Raw genomic sequence first — 25353 nt, 5'->3', positions numbered from 1 at the left:
TATGGTATCAGTTTGTTTTAATGAAGATGTATATACAGCACAGTATGTAAATCAAAGCAAAATGTCAGTTTCATACTCTTCGCTTCACTTTACTTACCATCCCTTCCTAATTCACTTATAAGTTCAGTATAAGACCAGAAAAGACATGAGAGAAGATTGAATATTAAAGAATATTTCTTGCAGCATTAATTGTTTGTCATTTTAATGGTGTTAGATTTTAGTAAGTGATGAGGTATAAACTAGTTAGCTTTACAATGTTCAAATATTGTTAGTTTTAAAAGACCACCCATTTAAAGTCTATGTTCTTTGATCAATTTGCAGAACTTAATCATTCCTTTATACTGATAATGTAACTGCCTGGTCTCCAGTGTCTTGTTCAGGGTACAAATACAATGTGCCCTGAAATGATTCTGCTCCTTGAGGTGGCTGTGCGCTATTTCTATTATTCAGTCTTTCTGAAGATTCTGGAGAATTCTCCCTCCATCTTGGACTTGCCTGCTGTTGAGACACTTCCCATATAGAAGGACATGGGGAAGTAAAATTCAGAGTGGATCTTGAGAGGTAGTTCTCTTGAAGACCCTCTTCTTGGAGGCACCTGTTTGAAAGCACTTCTTTTTCTTTGGAGTTTCGCCATTTCATCCTTCGGTTCTGAAACCAAATTTTCACCTGTTCCCAAGTTAATTGGAGGTTATTATTGTTTTCTTAAAGTAATTTTACCTTAATCCCTTTTTTCTTGAAATCCCTTCAATTTTACACACTTCTCTCTGGGACTGACTGAAGTCAAGTTCAACATAGCTCCAGTGAAATCAGCAAAGCTATGCCGACTAACACCAGCTGAGGATCCAGCCCATTATTATTAACAACGATAGTCAAACCAAACACTCCCCTCTACTTCCACCAGCATAGATGAGGTGAGGATTTGGCTCAGCAGACTGGAAAGAGGGCAGGTAGAGGCCAAAGAGATGACAACTTTCCACAGCATGGCTACAGGAGCTGTGGCTCTTACACCCAGTAGAGCAGCTGAGCATGGCATAGCTGCAAGAGCAACGTGGCTATTGACAATGGGATGCAGGCCAGAAGACAGAGCGGTGGCACTGTAGGCTCCAGGGATCTCCTAGGATCCATGTGGCTCTCCTGTGGGTTTTGAGACAAAATCCTCTTCCCAGTCCTTAGATGGCAAATCCTGCCCCCGAAGGGTACAACTACAGACACTCACAGTCTTTCCTGTGTTTTATATAGGAAAAACCTAGAGAGGAATGATGGCCCATTATTTTTATTAAATTGTTTTTCTTTTAGTATTAGTAGTTACCTCCCTCTAAGTCCGTTTCCTATTCCCCTGGGCTCAACTGAATATCCAAAAGGCAAAAGAATGTAGGAAAGAAATACCTGCAACATACAGTATGTGAATAGGTTTCAGAGTGGTAGCTGTGAAAGTTTATGCCCAAATAAATTTGTAGTCTCCAAGGTGCCACAAGGACCCTGCGTATTCACATACTAGAATAACGAGCTGTGAGGATTTTAGAAAGCTCACTGCAGAGCATGATTGTACACTGTCAACATGAAAAGAAACAGTTTCTCCTATGGTGATTACTACTCTGTTTCAGCCAATAGACTGGAAAGGGTCTCAGTCTGTGCATTCTTTATTTTTTATGGCTGAAATGTTCAAGTTAAAAATTACCGTAATATACAGTGCTCCACCACATTTCCCAGCCTTTACAGCCTATGAGTTATCTTCTCCCTCAAGTACCTATTCAGGCTTTAACTTATGCCCTTTATGCATGGGAAAAGCTCATTCTAAAAGTGTACAGCCACTATCTTAGCCTCCTTTGAATTCATCCTTAAGACTCATCTCTCCCAAGATGCCTTCAAAACCCTGCATGCTGACTATGGTGAGGCAGTTGATGTGTTGGGACTGCTCCTCTTCTTATTCCCTTTCTCCCACTCACTCCCCCATTCCTGCCACTTCCCCTCTCCCTGCCCATTACCTCCATGTAACTAACGAAACTGCGCCAATCACACAAGCTTATTTTCTTGTGTGTTCTATTCCTGTCTCCACCTTTCGTTTGTGTGTCTTTTAGACTGCAAGGTCTCCAGGGTAGGTACTATCACTTTAGCTATATTTGCGGAGACACCAATACACTGCGGTCCCAAACCTCATCAGCACCTCTGGGTACGATCCAACTACATGTGTATGATAAGAGTAACACTGTAGTGATATCAAACACTGGGCCAAATCCTGAAGTCCTATTCTGGGACAGATAATACTCTCATATGGAAAAACCTCTGGAAGGTGGCCAAGTAGGAGAGCTGGGAACCTCCAGTAAGGTCACCTCATAGAATTTTCATTCTAATGCTTCTCTCAACCCCATAGATCTCCCTCTGCCTGGAGCAAGGATCAGCTCTATAGGGAAGGTTGCGGCCTCCACTGCCCCATCTCCCTAAATGGCATGAGTCCAGTAGCAGTTGTGTTGCCATTAGCATCACTCCCTGGTGGCTGCTCAGTAACAGGTGCAAAAATAGAGAAAACTAAAACAGCTCTGAGCCTGGATTTCTGTGCAGACACCTAGAAGCAGAGCAGAAGACAGTGCCCTGCTCCCAGATCCTTGCGGAGCTTTGTGCGTGTAGGGCCCAAAAGTGGCCATCAGTTAGGGCAATGGGGATAGAGGATGCTAGTGTTCAGAGGGGACTTTCCTCCACCTTTGTATGGAAATGGGGATGTCAGCTTCTGAATGCAGAGCACTACAGGATGGGGACTCTATTTTATTCATTCTTTACATAGGTAAAACTACCATTGGCTTCACTGAGACGTTTGCCTAAGTAAGGACTATAGGACTGGTCCTGGGCTGTTTATATCCCCACCCCTCTCCAGCAAAGCTATTTTGAAGATTTTTCTTTCAAAAGACAGAAAGCTGTGAATTATTATTATTTATTACTTGTGAAACAGTAGCACCTAGGAGCCCCAAGTCATGGACTGACTTCCCATTGTGCTACGTGTAGTACAATGTCTCCCAATCCCTCCATACCTGTGTCTCTTTCAGACCCAGGTTAATGGCGAGTTTCTTTCTGTCTGTTTTGCTGATATACTTCTGTTTCTGAAACATCTTCTCCAAAGCTCTTCTCTGGTCTTCAGAAAAGACAGCTCTTCTTAAAATACCTCTCCGGGTTTTGGAGTTGGAGTCCTGGGTCAACAGAGGCAGAACGCTTTCCTCTCCTAGAGGAAATGGAAGATAGCGTTACACTACGTATAACATATATCAGAGGAATATTAAGCACTATGCTTTACACCACTATCAGACTGGAGTCTCACTTTTGAGTTGTTGGTGTTACAAATGTGTCACGATGATTCAGTCATTTCAATAAGGGTTAGATTCTAGACTGGATGCAGTGATGTGGCTCTCATCAACTTCAGTGACACTGGGATCTAGAAGTTTATAGATGGCCAAGATTCTGCTCTTTGGAGTGATAAAAAGCATAATCAGATGAGTCTATGTAGGAGGTTGAATGTAGAGCTCTTTTTATTGTGAAATCCAGATAGGATCAGGGAGAAATGTCTACATTTTTCCTTACAAAATATGATCAGGGTGAGCAAACTGCAATGAGTTTTTCATGGGTGCTCAATCAGCCCCAGTATAAAATGCATAATGAGATAAGAATGGGGCTAAGTAAGCTATGCTATATTATATTATATATATAAATAATGTAATGACAAGGCTCTCGTAGTAGACTTTTCCATAGAAAATCATTGGCCATTCGCATCTTGATTATTATGGAAATTATAGATTGTTTATTAAAAGCTTTTTGGAGCATTTGAATTTATTCCATTCAGTCTCATTTCTAATCCTTTAACACCTTTCAGCAAGCTCTGGTATGGCAGTTTATTTTGGGCCCAGTCATACCCCTTTGATCTGTACACTGAGGGGACCTTCTGCACATCCAACTCATGGAGCAGGGACACTCACATCATTCCTCCACCATCCCCAGAAAGACGATAATAAAGCCTAGAGCCTTATCACTTTTTCATGTGCCCTTCCCCCCCATCTCCAAAGAAGGATCCATTTTCCATGAGAATCCACAAAGCAACTGCTGGCTAGGAGTGTCCTGGCAGTGCACCTCCAACAGCACCAAATTCCAGAGAGCAGGGCTTGCGGGAGGTACCAGAGGCCCACTAAATATGTGCTGAACCCAAATATTACATGTGGCTTTTGGGCAAGGACAAACATACTCCATAATCATTACCTACAGGAAAGTGCCTTCTTTGAGTAAGAAACAGTTTCCACATCCACATAGCCTTAGACACCTGTGGACTTTCTGTGGGCCAGCAGTCATAGAGATGGTTTTGTTTTGAAATCACATTCGTTTTAGACCCTAAAGATACAATCCAAACATCTCAGATATAACCTTCTCTCTCACAGAAGCTTCAGAATGATTGCCTTCTTCGTATAGTGTCCTGATTCATTCTCCCATTGAATTCAGTGAAAAAAATCCTATGTAGAGATGATCAAAATAATTTCAAGTTTTGAAATTTGCCAACAAAAACTAAATTTGACAAAACGAATGAAATTTTTTTAAAAAACATGTCCCCATTGAAATGCTAGTCAAATTCAGCTGCAGCTTTCACTAACCACTAATTGGAGGCGTACTAATCTTTAATTTTAATACATTAGATAGATAGATAGATATGTATATGTGTGTTTTTGTAGACAGATACGCATGCATGCATGCACACATACAGTTTAGTCTGAATAGAGTCCGAACATGTCCCCATTGTATATATCACAGTTTATTAGATATTTTTGTGATGTGTATCTGAGTGGTTTTAAAATTAAATGTTAGCACATATGAAGTTACAGCTTGGAACAGCCACATATCAACTTTAAAACTGATATTTCAAACCACTCAGACACAAACATCAGAGTTTACTGGATACTTTTGTTATGTTTATGTATCTAATACGACATAATAGGATTCTGTTCAGATTCAAATATGCCGACTATGGCACACAAGCCCCAGAAAGCCATATCTGAGACTTCTGAAGAGGGCCAAGCTATTCATGGGAAATTTCAACACAGTGCATAGAACCCTCTAAAACCCCATTCTGCTGCCGAGAGCTTCATGGGGGCAAGAACCTCATGCAAATCCACATGTTGCCTCCCATATATTACACCTTAGAATCACAGAAGCATAGAATATTAGGGTTGGAAAAGACCTCAGGAGATCATCTAGTCCAATGCCTTGCTCAAAGCAGGACCAACACCAACTAAATCATCCCAGCCAGGCTTTGTCAAGCCAGGTCCTTAAAAACCTCTCAGGATGAAGATTCCATCACCTCTCTAGGTAACCCATTCCAGAGCTTCACCACCCTCCTAGTGAAATAGAGTTTCCTAATATCCAACCTAGACGTCCCACACTGTAACTTGAGAGCATTGCTTCTTGTTCTGTCATCTGCCACCACTGAGAACAGCCTAGCTCCATCCCCTTTGGAACCCCCCTTCAGGTAGTTGAAGGCTGCTATCAAATCCCCTCTCACTCTTCTCTTCTGCAGACTAAATAACCACAGTTCCCTCAGCCTTTTCTCATAAGTCATGTGCCCCAACCCGCTAATCATTTTTGTTGCCCTTCGCTGGACTCTCTCCAATTTGTCCACATCCCTTCTGTAGTGGGAGGACCAAAACTGGACGCAATACTCCAGGTGTGGCCCCACCAGTGCCGAATAGCAGGGAATAATCACTTCCCTCAATCTGCTGGCAGTGCTCCTACCAATACAGCCCAATATGCCGTTGGCCTTCTTGGTCAAGGATGGTCACCTTCCTGATCAAGGATGGTCTCCGTTCCCCACAGGTAAGCATAGGCAGCTGAGAGATACAGCCTTAAAGCTGTAGTCACCTCATACATGGCTGTAGTAGGAGGGAAAGAGTTAAGTCTGGACTGCAGTTTAGCTGGAGTGGTAGTTCCTGACCAGTCCATACAGCCTCCATCGAAACAGGTGGAAGAGATATCTCCTCTCATCCCCACAATTGCCACAGGGGAGGAAGAAAATAATTTCTTAGCCAACAAGGCTGGTCCTCACCTCACCTCCCTTGCTGAGCTCCAAAATGGAATTGTCAGCCAAAGACAGGGTGTCAGATTATGTGACCCCTTTACAATTTTCTTTCCTTGATTATTGACTGGCAGTCACTCAGCTAAGAAACAGCTCCTAGAACACTGTGAGTTCATGCACCTACCTGCCATACCCAGGAAGCAGGCAGGTGACTGTTTTAATACCAATATTAGAATTATATAGTAGAGAAGAATCCACCCAGTTTGGGGAGAAACCTCTCTGACTTTGTATACCACAGTAATGGAAGTAGTATAAATGCCCAGCTAAACAAAAACTAACAGTGAGCAGAACCACAAACAAGCACTAGTGAACAATGGAGCCAGCCACTTGGTCAAATTTTAAAGCTAACATTTTTGGGGAGGTGAACATTCTGATAAGAAGGTGGTCTACGAATTTTGTTTTAACTGCTCTATATTAAACAATATAAAATACACCAAAACTGTACACATAAAAGCCTCTGATCTTGTGGATGGAGTGAATACGCTAATCGTACAAGTGAAATCCACTGAGTGTACATTGTCTACTTTTCTGATACTTGGAGGCATGAGCTTACACACACAGCACAACAGTTATGTCAAAATGAGTTAAGCGAAGCAAGCCTGCAGTCTGTCCTGCTGAACAGACACTGAAAGGTTTAATACTGTGTTGACATAAATGCTAATATGGTACCAAAATGTTTGGCATGGGGTTTTTTGTTTTTTTGGTTTTTAAGTCTTTCCTTCGTATCCTAATATATGGTGATAAATGTCTTCTTAATCTGTGGAACAATCTTAATTTGCCTTCATTGCAGAGACCACCTTGAAGGAGCAAGTAAAAGCTTTAGTCATGGTTTCAATTTTTTCATTTGAATTCAATACATTCTAGTTAAATGGACAATTAATAGGTCACTTCCAAAATAGTAGTGTATCAGTCCTGGTTAATAAACAATCCACACAGTTGATAATGGGCCCTATGTATTCAGCAAGTCCCTGTATACACTCAGCTCATCCACTAAATCCCTTTTCAGGTAGACAGGGTTATATGGGAAGATGAGCTAGAATGAGTCTATAAAAGTCAGTTTCATTCACTGCTTTATTTTTCAGTCAAGTGCTTTAAATGCTGTCCAGAAATTCTCTTGGAATGTGAGACAGGAGAAAAGACTGGCACATAGAGCATTGCTTTATGACCATACAAAAGGACAACTGACCCTTGCCCAGGCCTTTTCAATGTGAAATGGTTCCTAAAGTTCATCTGCACAGTGAAAAATTGTGGTGAGGTCGCGTGTGGATGAGTAAAGTGAAAGTGGTGATTGGTCATGGTGCTGTCAACCATTGTGATGGAGCTGGGGCCATGTAAAACGCTCTGTGGGAAAGTGTCAACTCCCTAAAGAGGTGCTCAGAAACTTGCAGCTCATTAAACTGCCAGCATTTGCTGCCTCACTTCTCAGGAATCATTTGACTTAGCAACTGCCCTTCAGAAACATTCATAAAACACATACACATAGTCGGCAGTGGTTTGAATTCAACTGTGATAAAAAAATATATGTTCCAGAATGCATAAATTGCTAGTTCCATTCAGACTGACACACAGTTTTGTACTTTTTACTCAATTCTGAGGAACTAAAGTGTATCCTCTGCTTGTCTTCCTTAGTCATAAGCATCAAAACTCTTTAATAAATAATCTTATATGATGCACAAACCTCAAAAATCAAGGGTAAATTTAGACTCTGATTAAGTGGTAATATAAAACAAAGCTTTCATCCCAAATGTATAATACTGGAACCAAATCATATTCCACATGACTTCCAGTTTTAACATTATAATCTAAAACAAAATTAAATGAATACGTGTGTTTGTCTGCTATGAACAGAATGGATGGGTTTTGAGGATTTTTTAAATCAAGTTAACATTTCCTGAATCATAATTTATGCCAAGCGGACATTAATATGCAGTGTCCATTTTATGATCTTTCCATTCTTTTCTTTTCCTGTTTGCAAATGCATATTGATACAGATTTTAAAAAGAGTTATTGACTCTTAAAAGCAAACTGAAAACAAGGAGCGTTCCTTAGTTAGCTGTCTGGATGTCTCAATGCCATTAGAAATCTCTCACAATTGCTCAGTGTACTTAAGTTTGATAAATCTTTGGAAACCTTCTGAATAGGATTGCTGTGATTTTACTGAGGAATTAGCTGCTGCCATTGCATCACCAATTAGTTTTCCAGAACACATTAAATCCTGCTGCTTTGGTTTACAGAATAACTCAAGCATTACTGATGAAGCATAAAAACTTACTTGGAAAAGCAGTGGGGGATACAGGGTGCTGACAGGACCCACCGCAGCATGCTGAGTAGAATGGTGGGGCTCGGAGAAAAAAATGTTTGGAAAGAACTGCAAATAAAGCATAGATCTAATTGATTATCCATTAATCTTAAGTGATATTCACAACAACAATTTTCAAAAAGTCAGCATTTGAAGTCCTTGCCTCACAAACCCTGCTTCCTTTTCTTAAGCAGAGATTTTTTTATACAAAAGGACAATCCAAATAATCTTTAAGTAACTTAATCAAGGCTAGTTTTAACTCATTTTTTGCTACAATTATGACATATTGAACCATCACAGTACATTTATCACAAGACTGCAATTCCGAGGATTCAATATTTGTTTGTTTTAGTGCCATACATCCTAAGTAATATATCTGAAGACATTGGCCAACATTCAACTAACTGTAAATCCATCTAAAAGTTACTTTATACAACCTTGCTAGGTAAAATATACCAGGGAGGGAAACCTTTAAAAAAAAAAAACAGAACTGACAGGCACTGCCTGGCAATGAGTATCTTATTTATAGGTCAGTTTTTTTACTTTTACTCACATGGAGTAAGGAAATCAATAAACAAGTCTCTCTGAAAATGCCTGTAAAATGTAATAGGGATAAACCAACTAAGTTCTATAGAAATTATTCTAAAACTACAAGGTCTGATTCTGCCATTCTTCTGTTAAATAGTACCTCACTACACAAACAGTCTCATTTATTTGTAAGAACATGCAGAGGAAGATTCTATTAATACAACTAAGAGCTGCAGAACTGGGCTCAGAGAATTGGACATCTCTATAGCGGTTTTTAAACCGGTCTATAGCATTCTGTGTTAATTTCTACAGAATGTCAAAAAAAAAAAAAAAAAAAACAAATAAAACAACCCACAATGGAAAAGATCATATTCTGTAGTAAATTCTATAGGACATTTCCATTAGGATAATTTTTTTCTAAACATACTCTTGATTATATTCACATTTTTGCCAGCACCAATGAACTATTAAAATGTGGTTTTCTTCTTTTTTTTCCTCCAAGTTGAAAGCAGACATGCTATAGTTGAAAAAATAATATATTTTCAAAGTTTGATATGCAATGTAACCACCCCGTCAGTTGCCTGACTTATTGTGGGGGGCGGGCGGAGGGAAATCCTCTGTGTTGTAATCTGTCTAAATCTCCAGTGTCACATCTGAATAAAAAATATTTTGTAATAAACTGTTTATTTTAAAAAGACTTTGAACAACATTCTTTTTTCTATACAGAAGCAGTCGATAACCAGAACTAAAGATAGACAAATACACTCATTTTGATCCATCAATCTGCCTCACTTAATATAATTTTTAAAAAAATTGACATGATTTTAAAAATGAGCACTCAAAATTAGGCTCTTGAGTCCATATTCAGACACCTTCATCAGTAGCTTGATTTTCAGATGTGCTGCGCACTTCCCATTATAATCAAATATGGTCTTAGAAGCCTAACTTTAAGAAGTTATTATTTAAATCTTGGCCTTTACATTAAATTTATCTTAACACAAGACAACCCTATTGTAAATGTATTCTCTTTTGATTATACAACAACAAGGATAATCATTCTTTTGTAGCTGCAACTGTTCATCAGCACTTTGGAATTCCAGGTGCAATACAAATAAATACACTAACGTAACTGATTGCAAGCTGCTTGTCCAAACTGTCGGAATATACTTTGGAGGCATTTACAAACAGACAGGATCATCAAACATGGAACTGTTTACCATCAGAAACAGTTATGGTAGGCAGTGTAAAGGACATAAAAAAATATAAAGTCAAAACTTGCCCACGTTACTTATCCAAATAGTCCCATTGGCATCACAATGACCTTACAGTACAGGGCACCAATAGAACTATTGGGGCAAATAAGATGGGCAGGATTTGGCACTAATTTCAGAATCACAGAAGACTGAGATGGAAAAGACCCATTAGATCATCTTGTCGATCTCCCTGAAAATGCAGGCCTATTCCTTCCAGTACATTTTCTAATGTTTTGTCCACTGTAATTTTCACAGTCCCAAGTGAGGGGATTTCACTGCTTTCCTTGGAAGGCTATTCTACAGTCAAACAGCAAAACTGGTCAGTCAGCCTGAATTATCTATTTCTGAATCACAGCCCATTGGTCTTTACTATACCCCAGGCACCACATTTCCTTGATGTTTAAATCATTCAAATATTTAATCTGTGGGCTGTTATCATGCCCTCCCCACCTTAGGCCACCCTATATCTATTTAATATTTTTATCTTTATAATCATTCCCTCAGGAATATTGTGCCCAGAATGACCTTGCAATATTATACTCTCGTCACCTGGATATATCACAATTGAGTAGACCATCACTTCAGAGGGGTGGGTAGCATATTCCTGCATACAGAGTTCTCTCATTCACTAAACCTTTATGACTTGTAAACATAAAAGGCCTGATCCTTTTATGTCTATGTCCTTTTATGTCTATTGAAGTAAATGTTAAAATTCCCATTGACTTCAATGGGAGCAGCATCAGAAACTAAAACACAATCCTGCCTTATAAAACCTGAAATAATCTATGCAGTTGCATGCAAGCTGCAGACAGCACCTGAATCCACTGGGATTCTGCCATCATACAAAAAGCAAAGATCTCTAAAGACCTGCTCTCAAGTCCAACAACGTCAGTGGGAATCTTGCCTTTGACTTCAGTGGTCTTTAGATCAGGCCCCAAAACTGCCTCTCTGTTGTATTTGTGATGATGCACCCAAAAATAAGATGCAGATGACATCCTTCCACAGATCTCTGAAACAGGTGGCTTCTGGGGCTGTTTTTTAAGATTAATCTATTCCAGATCTTGTGGGATAAACAACGGTCCTGAGTTTCTTTAGATGTATAGCCAATGGTCATTAAACATCTTTAAATCTTTCAGCTATGAGATCTACATACAAATTCTTAGAGACACTGGGTCAGATTTTCAGGAGGTGTACATCAGTGTAGTTCCATTGAAATCAGTGTGTGGGAACTACACAGATTTACATCAACTCCGGCTCAGGTCCATTATGTAGATGCGTAGCACTCACCGGGGGGACCAGCGGTCCGTAAAAACATGGATGGTTTATCTTGATTCAGACAAGTACATTTTTTTTTATGTATGACAGATATAGTAAATAGTTTTCATTTTATTAAACTTTTTTCAAGTACCATGTGTGAAACAGCATAACAGAATGGAAACTGTCTGCGCAAAAATGATGCAATATGTATTGGTCAGGTTCATTTATTCCTGAATTTTATACAGCATGATTATAACGGTAGGTATCATGTAAAACAAATAATGGATATAAGGATGGGGCAAATATTATATACATTTTATTTCCTTCTCATATACGAAATGGTAACTCAATTGCTATTTGTTGGTCAAGCAATTTCAACCAAACATTTTTTAGTCCTTACATAAGGCCGAAAACAGCTGCAATGCCAGTTGGCTGCTAGGAAACCTAGGATTTTTTGATAGCCAGAATTAAGCACATGGTAGCCATAAAACTGCTTATGTACAGACCCATCTGTGAACTAAACATTAACCTTGGGCCAATCCCGCAAATCCTTACTCCTGGGTCTACTCCTCACTCCCCCTAGCATTCCCATAGAATTAAATGGGACAATGTGTGGGACTAAGCAGCACTATACATAGGTGTACGGGTTGCAGGTTTGTTCACACAGATCATGAAACTCAAAAGTCAGAATAAGGAATAAATTCCACTGCCCTGCTTACATATGAAAGAGCTCAAAAATTATTTTACGTGCTTTTTTCTTGAAAGTGACAGTATCTGGTCCTAAATCTCCCAGGATTTAGTATTTGAAACAATGATAGATTCTTGTTATACTATAACAGGATGGTGAATACAAAATATAATTAATAATGCTTATTTATATTCAACTTTAGAAACCCAAGGCATTTTACAAACACTAAGCAATTAAGTATACTGTAATATACCTGTACACTTCAACTGAACCCTAGCATTCAGCAGGATAATACTTAGATATTATCTCAGATACTGACAGTCTAAAATGCTTTCCAAATCTGAAAACAAAATAGTTCTAAAACTGAAAATTCTGCCACACTAGAAACTCATGTCTATAATACAGACAGAGGTCCCAAAGCACAGTCCTTTCTATAGTCAACTTCCTAAGTACAGTTCACATGAAATGAGTTTAGATTAAATCATTAAGAAATTCTAAAGTGACTTGTTTTCAAGGGGCTTCTGGGGTGGGGTATTTTTTTTTAAACTCTAGCACTTTGAAACATGTTAGGAAGTATTCTAGGCCCTAATTCTAAAATTCACATGCACCTATGTGGAACCCTATTTTTTTCAACTGCAGCATTGAGGATCTTCTTTCCGGGTGATTGAAGACCCAGATAAATGTGTTTGAAAATATACCTTTCCAAAATATTAGACCTGAATAAATAATTCATCTGACAAATTTAGCCTCCTTTTCTGTCCATGGAGTAGATACTAAAAAAAATGTGTTTGAATTATTCTGAAGAATGAATAAATGTGAAGAAATCACATTTGCAATAAACAAAATTTAACTCTATAGAATAATCATGAACAGTTCTCTGCAAATATCCAATAGTGGATAGCCCAGGGGCATTGGTTAGTTGTGACTGGCCAAATAAGTCACATGGTGTTGTTTCTGTTCACAAATTGGATGAATGTTCAAGTCTAAGGAACCAGAGCTGCACACACCAGGGTCATCAGAGGGGTTCAATCTAAGACTTTTTCAGCACCAAAAGCACAAGCTTTCACCACTTGACCTAAAGTCACAATCACATGCATTTAGCTAGTGTATTGTGCAAGGTCCACTCCTGGGGGAATTCTGCATCTAAAAATTAAAAATTCTGTGCCAACAAAAAATTCAGTGCATAATATTTTAAAATACTGAAAAATTCTGTGAATTTTATTTATCAAAATAACACTACATAATCACATCAGTTTCAATTATTTTGATAATTTATTTCAAAATACCTGTCAGCAAGTATGTCTGTGACAATACAGACACACACACAAATTCTCCCAGGAGTAGTTAAAGACAACGCAATTCGTGTTTCTCTGTCCACTCCCCCCAAAAACCCAGCTGCAAGGCCTCCCTAGTTCAGATACCCACACCCCCTCTAGAGCCCAGCCACAGGGCACCCCCTTGTCCAGATACCTGCACCCCCTTCCCTCAGAGCTCAGCTGCAGGGCCCCTCCAGCCCAGATAGCCGCCGCCTCCTCCTCCTCCCCCTCCAGAGCTCAGCCATGCTCCCCCGGCCCAGACACCAGCCCCCCTTTGCACTTCAGAACTCAGGAATCCAGAGGGAGAAACAGCTTGATGCTGGGTCCCAGGCTTGTGTGGAGTTTCCTGCATGCCACCGTCTCCTTTCCTCTGTGTGTGGGGAACTGCAGCTGCCAGGAAACCTCTAGCTTCCTCCCGCTCCCCCAGCAGTGTCTTCTATGTGTGAGCTGGGCTCTGCCAGGTCCAGTGGCTGCAGCCCATTTCTGTGCAGGAAAGGAAATTCTGCATGCACAACATTATTTTGTGCAGGAAAGGAAATTCTGCATGCACAACATTATTTTCTGCAAAATTCTGCATTGTGCAGTGGTTCAGAATTCCCCCAGGAGTAAAGCTCTTCTGATGCATTTACTGTTACAAATTTAAATTTGGGTTTCTGTGAATATTCACACATGCCTTTCTTTCCATGAACATTCATGTCAATAAAACGATGTTCAGACAGCAAACAAAAGCAGTGCATGCGTGGCAGAAGTAGATTTAAAAACGTGAGCAAATACTCATTGAAAGTATTTTGCAACTCCTTAAAAAAAAAAACCACCAAAAAAAGTATTTTAAAATCCTGCATAGAAAGTTAATGGAAATAATTGTGTTTTCATTTTTATGTTATTAGTTTTCAGTAGGGCTTTCAAAAAATAGCCAGTTAGACACTGTGGGGGGGAAAAAAAAAAGGATGTGTCACCCAAAAGGGGTTGAAATATGCAAGAAGCAAGATGATCTTTCCCTTGCAGCCACAAAAATCAGACAGATGTTAAAGACACACCTAAGATTAGGTGACAACATCTGAGACTCTTTCTTTTCTGTATGCTCCTTATCACTTTAGGCGCTTATGCATATTTCTCTATGTATCCTTTATCTTGGGGACCATCTACATGGTAAGAAGGGTGCACTGGAAGCATGCCATGTGGGCAGGCTTTGGTCAATGGCATAGCAGGCATGGATTTCACATATGGGAATTAGAATCACTTCTGTGCCAATATTAGGCACTCTGTAAATCTTAACACCACATGTAGACTGCAAAACAATAGTAGAGCATATAGACTCATTGGTTTTGTGACATGGTTTAGTCAAACAGTCTCAGCAACCACTTCTAGCACACTAGGGACCAATCATGTCCATTAGAGAAGCTGTAATCAACAATAAAATAAAATAAAAAAAAAATAAATTAAATTAAATATCAGGAGGAGAGGTGGGGTTGCAGTACTAAGAAAACAGCTCCTTATTTTTGAAATGCAATGTTGGCAATTCCTTTTACACAGCCTAAGCAGAAGAAAGGGGGATTTACATAGTGGTGGATCCATTGGCTTTGTCACCAGGACCATCCTGCCCTTGTTTTTCTCCCACATGCTGCCTATGTATGGCTGTGTCAGGGCTCCCTGATGCTTATCTATTGTCTTATTGTGACACTAGAGTTCTCAGTGGGAATCTTCCTCCTGCCCAGTCCCCACCCCCCCCCCCCTCTCTCTCTCTCTCTCTCACACACACACACCATCAAAAGAATATCCTTCTCTATGTAGCTACTAAGGACACCATAAGAGGCAAAACAACAGAATTCAGCCATAAATGGACTGACAGATTTTCCTTGTATTCTTCATAAAACATCTTTGTTTAAAAAGAATTCCCTGAACCCCAGTGAAATTGGGGTTATGTGGTACAATTGATTAGAGAACTTGTCTTTTGCTGCTGCAGACCTTATTTAAAATCCTGCCTTGGGCTACAAATGAAAGTAAAGGATTCTCACCACGTGCAACTGAAATGCACCCGTTATTCTAGTCCTGGGTCTCCCTTGGTCAAAACTTGCCAATTAGGCTTAAAAATCATGAGATTTTAAAAATAATAAATATTGGATTATTTTTATTTGCCTTCTGTTTTTAAGCCTTTAAGGTTCATGTCTGCAAGCTTTTCACTGCAACCACAAGGGCTAGTATTTACACTTATTATAATGAGAATCTCAGTTTTCATTTTAACCTCATGACTTTGGGAACTGGGGCTTTAGAAAAGACACCAAATATCAGAAGACTCATGATAAAATGGTGAGATCTGGCAAAACTGTAAATGTTGTATAATAACCTAGCTAGACCAACATAATTAGGTACTATACAGAAATAGGCATCCTGCTGACGAGAGAATTGTGGGAGTAAGGACTGCAGGATCAAGCCCTTTCCTATTTAAAACCCACTCTCCTACCCTAAGAAATAAGTGTCTGATGTTTAAAAAGCCTCCTAGTGTCTAATATACTGGAATATGTTTTCAGCCTTAAGGCTGTCAAGGGTTATTAGCCACATAAAAAGAAAAGGAGTACTTGTGGCACCTTAGAGACTAACAAATTTATTAGTGAGCTGTAGCTCACGAAAGCTTATGCTCTAATAAATTTGTTAGTCTCTAAGGTGCCACAAGTACTCCTTTTCTTTTTGCGAATACAGACTAACACGGCTGCTACTCTGAAACCTAGCCACATAAAGTGTCACTCAGAACAGTTAAAGCAATCGTTAGCTTGCAGAGCTGAGTTCTCCAAGGAAAATTTCCTGAGGCCACATTCGGCAAGCAACGCATGCACATAACCCCCACTGAAATCAATGGGAGTTTTTCCACACAAAGAATCATGGCATGATATAGCCATCATTTTGTAGTCAGGAATTTCAGTAACTTGCATGATCAGATTAAATTTTTTCCCTTTTCATTCTTCAGTTTCTTCATAAACATAAGCATATGCCCTGAAGTTCCTGTTTCAGAAGCATCGCATTGTGCAATATAAAATCCATGTTACAATAACTGATTTCACTAAATTTAGTGAATTGACTAACTCCATCATTTTCCCCCTAAGAACCTGTTTTTCCTCCTATAGACCCAGATCCATGGCCCTGCTAATGCTGCTTTGTGCTCCTCCAGCTGTGCTTAAACCCTGCTTGAAGGACCAGGTCCAATGCCAATCGTTTCCTCAGACTACAAAGCAGAAGACATGGCTGTGGGGAAAGGGGCATGACCAGACCATCCCTATGGTCTGATGATCTCTGCTGCAATGGGCCCTGGGGGCTGTAGCTAAACAGCATAATTAGGCTAGCCTGGCAGCCCCAGCATAGGGGGAAAGCAAAGGTAGCAAAGCCACCTTTGCACCCACTCTTCTGCATTATGATGGGTACCTAAAGACCTGCGTCTAGGAACTGGCCCACCAACTGCGAAGGGAGCAAGAAGAGGTCCTGAATCATGTGAAAATTAATTTTACATGTACCTAGTCACCACAGAACCCTTTGCATCTCCAGAGAGAATCATGGTTGTAATATTGTGTCTATGAGAGTCCCTAACTTTTATAACAGGCAGTCTATATTACCTAGTGAGAGTGCTAGATTCTAGAAGGAGTGAAATGTCAATTTGCCACAAGCTTGCTATATGACCTTGAGCAAGTCACTTTGTCCCTGTGCCTCAGTTCTCCATCTGTGAAACGGTGGTGCTGGCACTTCCTTATCTTATAAGGGTGTTGTGAAGATAACTGCATTAAAGACTGTGAGGTACTCAAATACTATGGTAATAGAATCCTGTAAGTACTTTAGCTAGATTTGTGTTAGTATGTGTCTGATTTATTTTATACTTACACATGTTCTGTGTATATACACACGTATATATTTTACTTTAGGCAAAAATCCAATGTGTTCAGTATACCAGCAAAGTTTCTAATGCAAGCATGTCCACTGTTGTATTTTATTTATTTCCTTGCAATCTATATTAGATGTGCTTATCATTACTCTAGGCACATTACAAAATGTAAACGCACAGGGCCTGATTTTGGTTAAATTTACCCTAGTGAAAATTCATGGGCTCCAATGGATTTGCTGTCATTTTGCACTGTGCAGATTACTTGAGAAGTGCACAGCTTTATAGAGACTGATTTTCACAACTGTTGAACAACTGCAATGTTCAATGAAATCAATATGAGCTGTGGTCACTTGGCCCTTCTGGAAATCAGGCCATAAGAAAACCTGCCAAACAGACCTCCTAAAAACCTTCCCAGCCCCAAAACAAATTACATCCCATCAGTCCCTAAAGTGACTCTCTCACTCTAAAAAATACTTGGGAAAACAATTGAGTGCTGCAGTACAGCCTAAAGGGAACCACACACAGGCACTGGTGGACTAGAGGCAGAAGCAAATTCCAGAGACAAGGAACACCTGCTCTTACCAGCCCCCTCCCATTTAAAGCAGGACTGTTAGGCTGAGCAGAAGAACCAGGATCTTAAACTTCACCCCCATAGTAACGGATAGCGCATAGCTATAAAGTGCTCCACTGGGTAAAACACTGCCTAATAAGCATGCCACCGGGTTCTACAACAGCTGTAATTTGTAATGGTTAGATGGTATAGCCCAGGCGTGGGCAAACTCTTTAGCCTGAGGGCCACATCTGGGTATGGAAATTGTATGGCAGGCCATGAATGCTCACGAAATTGGGGGTTGGGAGGGAGTGAGGGCTTGGGCTAGGGATGGGAGTTCTGGGGTGGGGAGGAGGGGTTGGGGGTGCAAGAGGGTACTCTGGGCTGGGACTGAGGAGTTCAGAGGGCAATAGGGGAATCGGGGCTGGGGCAGGGGGTTGGGGCACAGTAGGACGTCAGGGGTGCAGGCTCCAGCTGGGTGTTTACCTCAAGCAGCTCCCAGAAGCAGCGGCATGTCCCCCCCCGGCTCCTATGTGGAGGTTCAGCCAGGAGGCTCTGCGTGCTGCCCCATCCGCAAGTGCCACCCCTGCAGCTCCCATTGGCCGTAGTGGCCAGCAAATGGGAGCTGCAGGGGCAGTGTGCAGAATCCCCTGGCTGCCCCTACGCGTAGGAGGCAGAGGGGGAACATGCCACTGCTTCCGGGAGCCGCGCAGAGCCCGGCATGCACAGAGTGGGGCAAGCCCCCAACCCTGCTCCCCGGCTGGAGCTCGAGGGCCGGATTAAAACATCTGAAGGGCCGGATGTGGTCCCCGGGCCGTAGTTTGCCCACCCCTGGTATAGCCCCATGTAGTACGCACTGCAGTAATTCAGCGTTTAAAAGAGATGGCATGATTCTTCACTGCCTTGCATTTTGTGCAGTCATTTAGACTTGTGAGTGCAAAGTGGACGTCAATTTTAACCGGATCAGAAGGGTAGCATTTTATACAGGTGTAATGACTACACAAAGCAGTGGAGTATAAGGATCAAGCCCATAGTATACAGATTACAACAAATTCTATCCTCTGATGTTCCAGAATAAGGTGTAAGAAACCCAGCAGTAGTGGTTATGGGATAACCTAGCTCCAGGGAACCTTCCCTCATAACTCCCAGTAGTTAATGGCCGGCTTATGCCCTGACAAATGAAGGTTTATATGCCTCAAAAATGCCTTTTTATTATTTTAATATTTACTGTGATAATTCAAGATACTCTTGTTATTCATATAAATGTCTAATCCTTTTTTATATCCTAGTAACTACAAGGTCACAACTATATCATGTGGTAATGAGTTCCACAGACTAATTAGGCCTGTAATTCCAGAATTAATGTCCATAGGTGTTTAAGCAGTCAGATTCAACAGTTAAAATATTTTTTCTTTACTAGTTGTGGTGCAAGAGATCCTCAGCTAGTATAAATTGACATAACTCCATTTAACTCAATGGAGCTACAACCAATTTACACCAGTTGAGGATCCCATTGTGTTTGCCTGTATGGTTTAACTTTTATATAGTTTACTATTTGCACATGGTGGTAATAATTAAAAACCAAAATAATTTAAAATAAGCTTAAAATTCTATAATTCAGTTGTACAACTAAATAATCAATATAGCAAAGGAAAGCATTGATTTTAACCCCTTCATGGCCTCTTAGCCAGCAAAGGGATATCTCTTTGAACACTGTTCATTGTGTGACATATCTCATAGCATGATGCTTTGTGGATGACTGTTTGTCATCCAGCTTTTCACTGGGGACATTTTGGCACTATTATTAAAGTACACATGGGGCTAAAAATATGGAACTATAAATGTAGACCCTTTGTAACTCACGACAGGAATGAAAAGGCACACGATAAAGCACCGCTGACAGAGAGTCACAATGGCTGAGGCAGGCAATGACCGAGCTCTAATGCAATCAGATGTTGCCATGGCCAGATGTCACAGATAAAGGGTGTCATCCTGCATCCCTTGCCGGCATTGATGGGAGTTTTAAGGTTCAAACAGAAACCAGGATTTGGGTTTTTACATGGTGTTAAAAGATTTTATAAATCAAGCCCGTTTGTTTAAAAAAAAAAAAATTTTTTTTACAGAAGTTGTGGATTCTTGTTATTTTCAGAACTGTAACAAAGGTTCAGTTCATTCAGATTTTCAGTTTCCAGAGTGATTGTGCATTCCTTGCTCCCCTAATACTCCCATTAACCTCACTGTAAGTTTTGGACACATAAGCAATACAGGATGAATACAATATTTATGATACATTTCAGTTCCCCTTCATTGAAAAGGGGGAAAATCATATACTTTTTTCCTTTTAAATACAACTGAATGCTAAGAAATTCTGCTACAGTAACTAGTTCAAAGTATACATAAAGCTAGAAGAGCTCAATTTGCTTTGTCATGATCATTCATTTTAGTTAAGACTTGGACCAAGATTTTCATCAGTACCAACTGGTTTTGAGTGCTGAACTTGAGACAACCTAAAGGGGTCTGATTTTCATAGTGTGGATAGATGCCCAGCACTTTCAGAAAATCAGGCCCTTTTTAAGCGGCCTCGCATTGCATATCGAAAAACATAAAATTAGTAATCACTTTGAAAATTTTGACCTCTGAGAATTATCCTACTGGGATATATAGTAACGCTTCCATGCACATTTACTATGTGAAGAAAATTCTTATAATAAACATTGTGACATTACCCGAGCATATAGCTTTTTAAATGGAAAGAAGTATCCCTAGATACCACACAAGAATCAAGTCAATAAGAATAGTATAAATCTTCTAGTTAAAACACCTTTATTTTGCCCCAGTCCTACCGTCCTTACTCTGACAAAACTCTTGTCCTTCTAACTGTTGCAAACAAGAAAAATAACATAAGGGCCCAATCCTGGCACCTTTACTCACAAATATAGCCCTTAATCAAGTGAGTAGTTCCATTTGGATTAGTCTAAAAAGACTCCTTGCTTGAATATGGGCTGTAGAATCCAGCAGTAAAGGCCAGTTTCTGAACTAATTTTCAATCATTAAAGTTCAGGGCATCTCCTACAAGGCAACAGCTTCTGCATTTACACTGGTAACTGAGATCAGAATCTGTCCATATAATGTTTATGGCTTTTATAAAACTTTACTGGGAATTTTGCCTGAGTAAATAAGGAAGGATTGGACATAGCATTCCTTGTTTCAAGTAATAAGGGACTGATCGTTCAACCCAAGGTTCCTAATGAAGTCAATGGAAACTTTGGAAACAGTCTCTACGTAAAAGAATGAATGGACACAAATCAGACGTCAAGAATTATAACATTCAAAAACCAGTTGGAGAACACTTCAATCTCTCTGGTCACTCGATCACAGACCTAAGAGTGGCTATACTTCAACAAAAAAGCTTCAAAAACAAACTCCAACGAGAGACTGCTGAATTGGAATTAATTTGCAAACTGGATACAATTAACTTAGGCTTGAATAGAGACTGGGAATGGATGAGTCATTACACAAAGTAAAACTATTTCCCCATGGTATTTCTCCCTCCCACCCCACCCCACACTGTTCCTCTGATATTCTTGTTAACTGCTGGAATTAGCCTACCTGCTTGTCACCATGAAAGGTTTTCCTCCTTTCCCCCCCCTGCTGTTGGTGATGGCTTATCTTAAGTGATCACTCTCCTTACAGTGTGTATGATAAACCCATTGTTTCATGTTCTCTGTGTGTGTGTATATAAATCTCTCCTCTGTTTTTTCCACCAAATGCATCCGATGAAGTGAGCTGTAGCTCACGAAAGCTTATGCTCTAATAAATTTGTTAGTCTTTAAGGTGCCACAAGTACTCCTTTTCTTTTTGCGAATACAGACTAACACGGCTGCTACTCTGAAACCAATGGAAACTTTGAGCTCAAGAGAAACTCTGATCAGGTCCATTGCCACTTGGAGAGTCTGACTCTGCAACTCTTTACTCAACTGAGTATCCAGAAGTCATATCCCAATGGCCTGCTGGCTAGAGTAAGAACTAATCATGCAAGTATTTGCAAGATTGGGCACACAGTAACTTCCACCTAGTTTCTAGTAACTAGGCATAGTGATGAGATGATCTTTGGGGAATCTGCCTTCTTCACTGATATTTTTGAAATAAATAAATTCTTTTCCTTTTTTAATATAAACAACATTTATTCAAAATTGGTTGAAATGTGCATCCTTTCCCATTTCCTCAACTGCTTTTAACTGAGTTAGTATAAAGTAAGTTAAAATAGTTTTTAATGTTTTGATTATTTGAAAATTTAAACATGCACCTACCTAGCCCAATCCTGCTAATTTCTTTGAGTAGACTCATTGAAGTCAATGGAACTACAAGTAGGAGCTATTTGCAGGATTTCATTTAAAATAAAATAAAAAATATTTTGGAGCATTTAAAAAGAATATACGTTTTCATTTTTGGTTTTTAATACACACCTTTTGCAGTGGTAGTTTAAGGTTGTACTCCAAGTAATATTTTTGTTTGTTTGTTTACTTCGATTTTAAATACATATGTTTTTTTCTTTTTATTTAAGACTTTGAAAATATTATATTGGTCTAGAGTAAGTAGGTATGTTCTAGTGGGAATTTTAATTAATGATATACATTTTATTCATTATCCAGTTTTCATGAATTAATTTCTAATCCAGCTTTGAACACTTCCATAACTAGACAAGGTATCTATTCCTCAAACTTATTTTTTTTAAATTTCTTACAACAAAATGTACATGAAAAGTAACACATTAAAGAAGCATAATTTGTCTGGAAAAGCTTTATATGGTTCAAACTTGCAGTGCAGTTAAACCTGGGCATAATAAATAAAAAACTGCGATTGCCAAATAGTACAGCAAAACTTTGTGCGGTTCAGATTACTGCCAAATAGCATTACCAGTTTCAGTGACAAATCTTTCAGTATCTCTATAGTCTAATAAAGCCATGGCTTTTATTTTAATGTACAAGTGACTATAGTATTAGACATATTTTGCAAACTTCTAATAAAGTTTTTGTGGTGAATTTTGCCTCTAGTACTTCAAGAAAATTGTAGCTATGTCTCAATTCAATTTCTTTTTGCTACAAAAGGCCCGTTCTTGCATCCTTTGTTGTACCTATTAAGGTCCATAAGATTTTGGGGGTGTCCAAGGACATTAGTATCCAGACTTATCATTACCTAAGAATCTGATCTTTCTTGTATTTCCTAAACTCAGAAGGATTTCTGGTCTATCGTGTGTTTGTTCATGATTAACCCTCTGATATCATTTCAGATTGCAATCATTTAGCAGCACTGAAAGACCAAGGACTAAGGAAGATTTAAAGTCCTCATTATAGTATCAAAAATTGTTAAACATTTTGCTGTGGTTATTAATCCACAGGCATACAGGACAGTAACCTTGTTTTAATCAGATGTTATATGAGGAAATGGGTCAAATATGACAGATTAATATTTACTGGTCATTCTGTACTACTCTCTTGAACAAAGAGAAAGACCACAACAGACTTTCTTTCATAACCTTGCCATTCAAAACTGATTTAAAGAACACTTCGGTCTTGCACAGAGGGAAATTTTCCTTAACAAGATTTAAAACCTTTTACAGTTGTATATTAGGTCATAGAACAGCAGATTGAACTGTTTACTTCGAACTCAAGGCTCTGTTTTTAATCCATCCTGGTAGTCAGTGCTGCAATGAAATCAATATCCAAACTCCCATTGAGATTTCAGTGGGAGTAGAAGCAGCCAAACGAATAGTTCTCAATGTTCATAGCATCAATCCCGATTTCCCCAGAAGTGTTTGAAAACACTAAAAATATTAACAGAAGAAAAAAAATTTAAAATAACTTCACTGATATAGCCACTCTGGTTCTAAGACAGTAGTTTTTTGGGGGAAGCATAATTTTTATAAACTGTACTTGAATATCCATACTGATCGTAATTTGGGGGCAGAAACTACAATTACTTTTACTCAGGCAATAGGACTCTGCATAAGAAATACAATTTATTTAGGTTTCAGAGTAGCAGCCATGTTAATCTGTATTCGCAAAAAGAAAAAGGAGGACTTGTGGCACCTTAGAGACTAACAAATTTATTAGAGCATAAGCTTTCGTGAGCTACAGCTAAAGCTGTAGCTCACGAAAGCTTATGCTCTAATAAATTTGTTAGTCTCTAAGGTGCCACAAGTCCTCCTTTTCTTTTTACAATTTATTTAGATATTTCTAAGGGAAGGGGGGGGGATTTACTGCAATCCATTACTGATTTTCCAAATGGTGCCAAAAAAATTGCCTTGCAAAAGGCAGGTGCGCTTCTTTGAACTGTATCACTTTATTTACCAGTACCTCGGAACTGGCCAACCACACTCGGCAAACGCTTCTATCAAGGTGTTTGCCACATAAGTAAATCAACATTAGCAGTTAAATGGAAGAGAAGGCTGGGCAATTACACAGCTGGGCACAAGGGTCGGGGGCCTTGAACGGAGCAATTTAAAAACATTAAAAAGCAAAGCGCGGGGTGGGGGGGAGGGGGCAATGAAATGGCGAAACACCCTCGGGGACATCCCAGCCCCATGGGCTGCGGCAGAGCCAGGCTTTCAGGCTCTGGACCGGGCTGGAGTCCCGCGGTGTCTCTAACCGATGAATGACTCCGCGCCGCTGCCCGGGGCCCTGGCTGCGGGGCGAGCTCCCAAGGGGAAGTTTTGCCGGCGCTGCCGGGGGCCGGGCCGGGGCGAGGGGGGCGCGCTCACCTGTGGCTGCAGGAGGGAGGATGCCGGCTCTGTCCGGGGCCCGCGCTGGCAGCCCGCCGCTGGCCACGGCGGAGAGGGGAAGGCGGGGACAAGCCCATCGGGCCGGCCCGGGGCCCCCCGCGGGGCTGGCTGGTTCCGCCGCCGTGCGCAGCGTGAGCGGGCCGGGGAGGGGCCGGGCGAGGCTCGGCGGGGCCGCCCGCAGCAAGTTCTCGATCAGGAAACTTTTGCCCAGGTTGCCGGAGCCCGGCGGCGCCGGTAGGTCGAGCAGCGCCGCGGAGCCCGCGACGCCCCAGCCCAGGGCGGTGGGCAGCATCGCGGGGCTGCGCCGGGCGCTGGCCGCGCCTCGCCCGGCACCCGGGGCCCGATCCGGCCGCCGCGCGGCCCCTGGGCTGAGGCGCCGGGGGCCGCTCTGAGGAGGCGGGGGCAGGTGGAGCGGAGCCGGGGCGGGAAGGGAAGGTGTGTCAGCGGCACGGGGGGGACGCGGCCCACAATAAAGGGCTGCCCGAGCCCCCGGGGGAGGGGAGGGGGGGGCCGTCCAGCCCCTCCACGGGCCTGGGCGGGGCCGCTGGCGCGAGCGCGCAGGGCAAGCCCGGCCGCGCCTCGTGGGACCGCGCCGAACTGCTGGGGCTTCCCCCGAGAGCTGAACTCCCGCTGCCGCGCCCCCCTGTGGGAGTGGCGGCAGCGCTCCCGGCTTGGGGGAAAGGGTCCCGCCGGGCGCGGGCAGCGACGTGTCAAAGTCC

The 25353-nt window shown here is 40.9% G+C and overlaps 1 protein-coding gene across 1 annotated transcript; it reads right to left on the bottom strand.

Moving 5' to 3' along the window:
- On the bottom strand, positions 1–25044 carry DBX2 (developing brain homeobox 2). Its single transcript, XM_038372055.2, has 4 exons — positions 24614–25044; positions 8370–8465; positions 3024–3211; positions 1–666 (listed from the first exon to the last, which is right to left on the bottom strand). Exons 1-4 carry the CDS (start codon positions 24924–24926, stop codon positions 337–339), a joined length of 927 nt encoding a protein of 308 aa, XP_038227983.1. The 5' UTR covers positions 24927–25044; the 3' UTR covers positions 1–336.
- Positions 25045–25353: the final 309 nt, after the last annotated feature.

Source organism: Dermochelys coriacea, chromosome 1 (assembly GCF_009764565.3).
Source record: "Dermochelys coriacea isolate rDerCor1 chromosome 1, rDerCor1.pri.v4, whole genome shotgun sequence".
Taxonomy (NCBI): domain Eukaryota; kingdom Metazoa; phylum Chordata; order Testudines; family Dermochelyidae; genus Dermochelys; species Dermochelys coriacea.
This window is presented reverse-complemented; position numbering and strand designations above follow the sequence as displayed.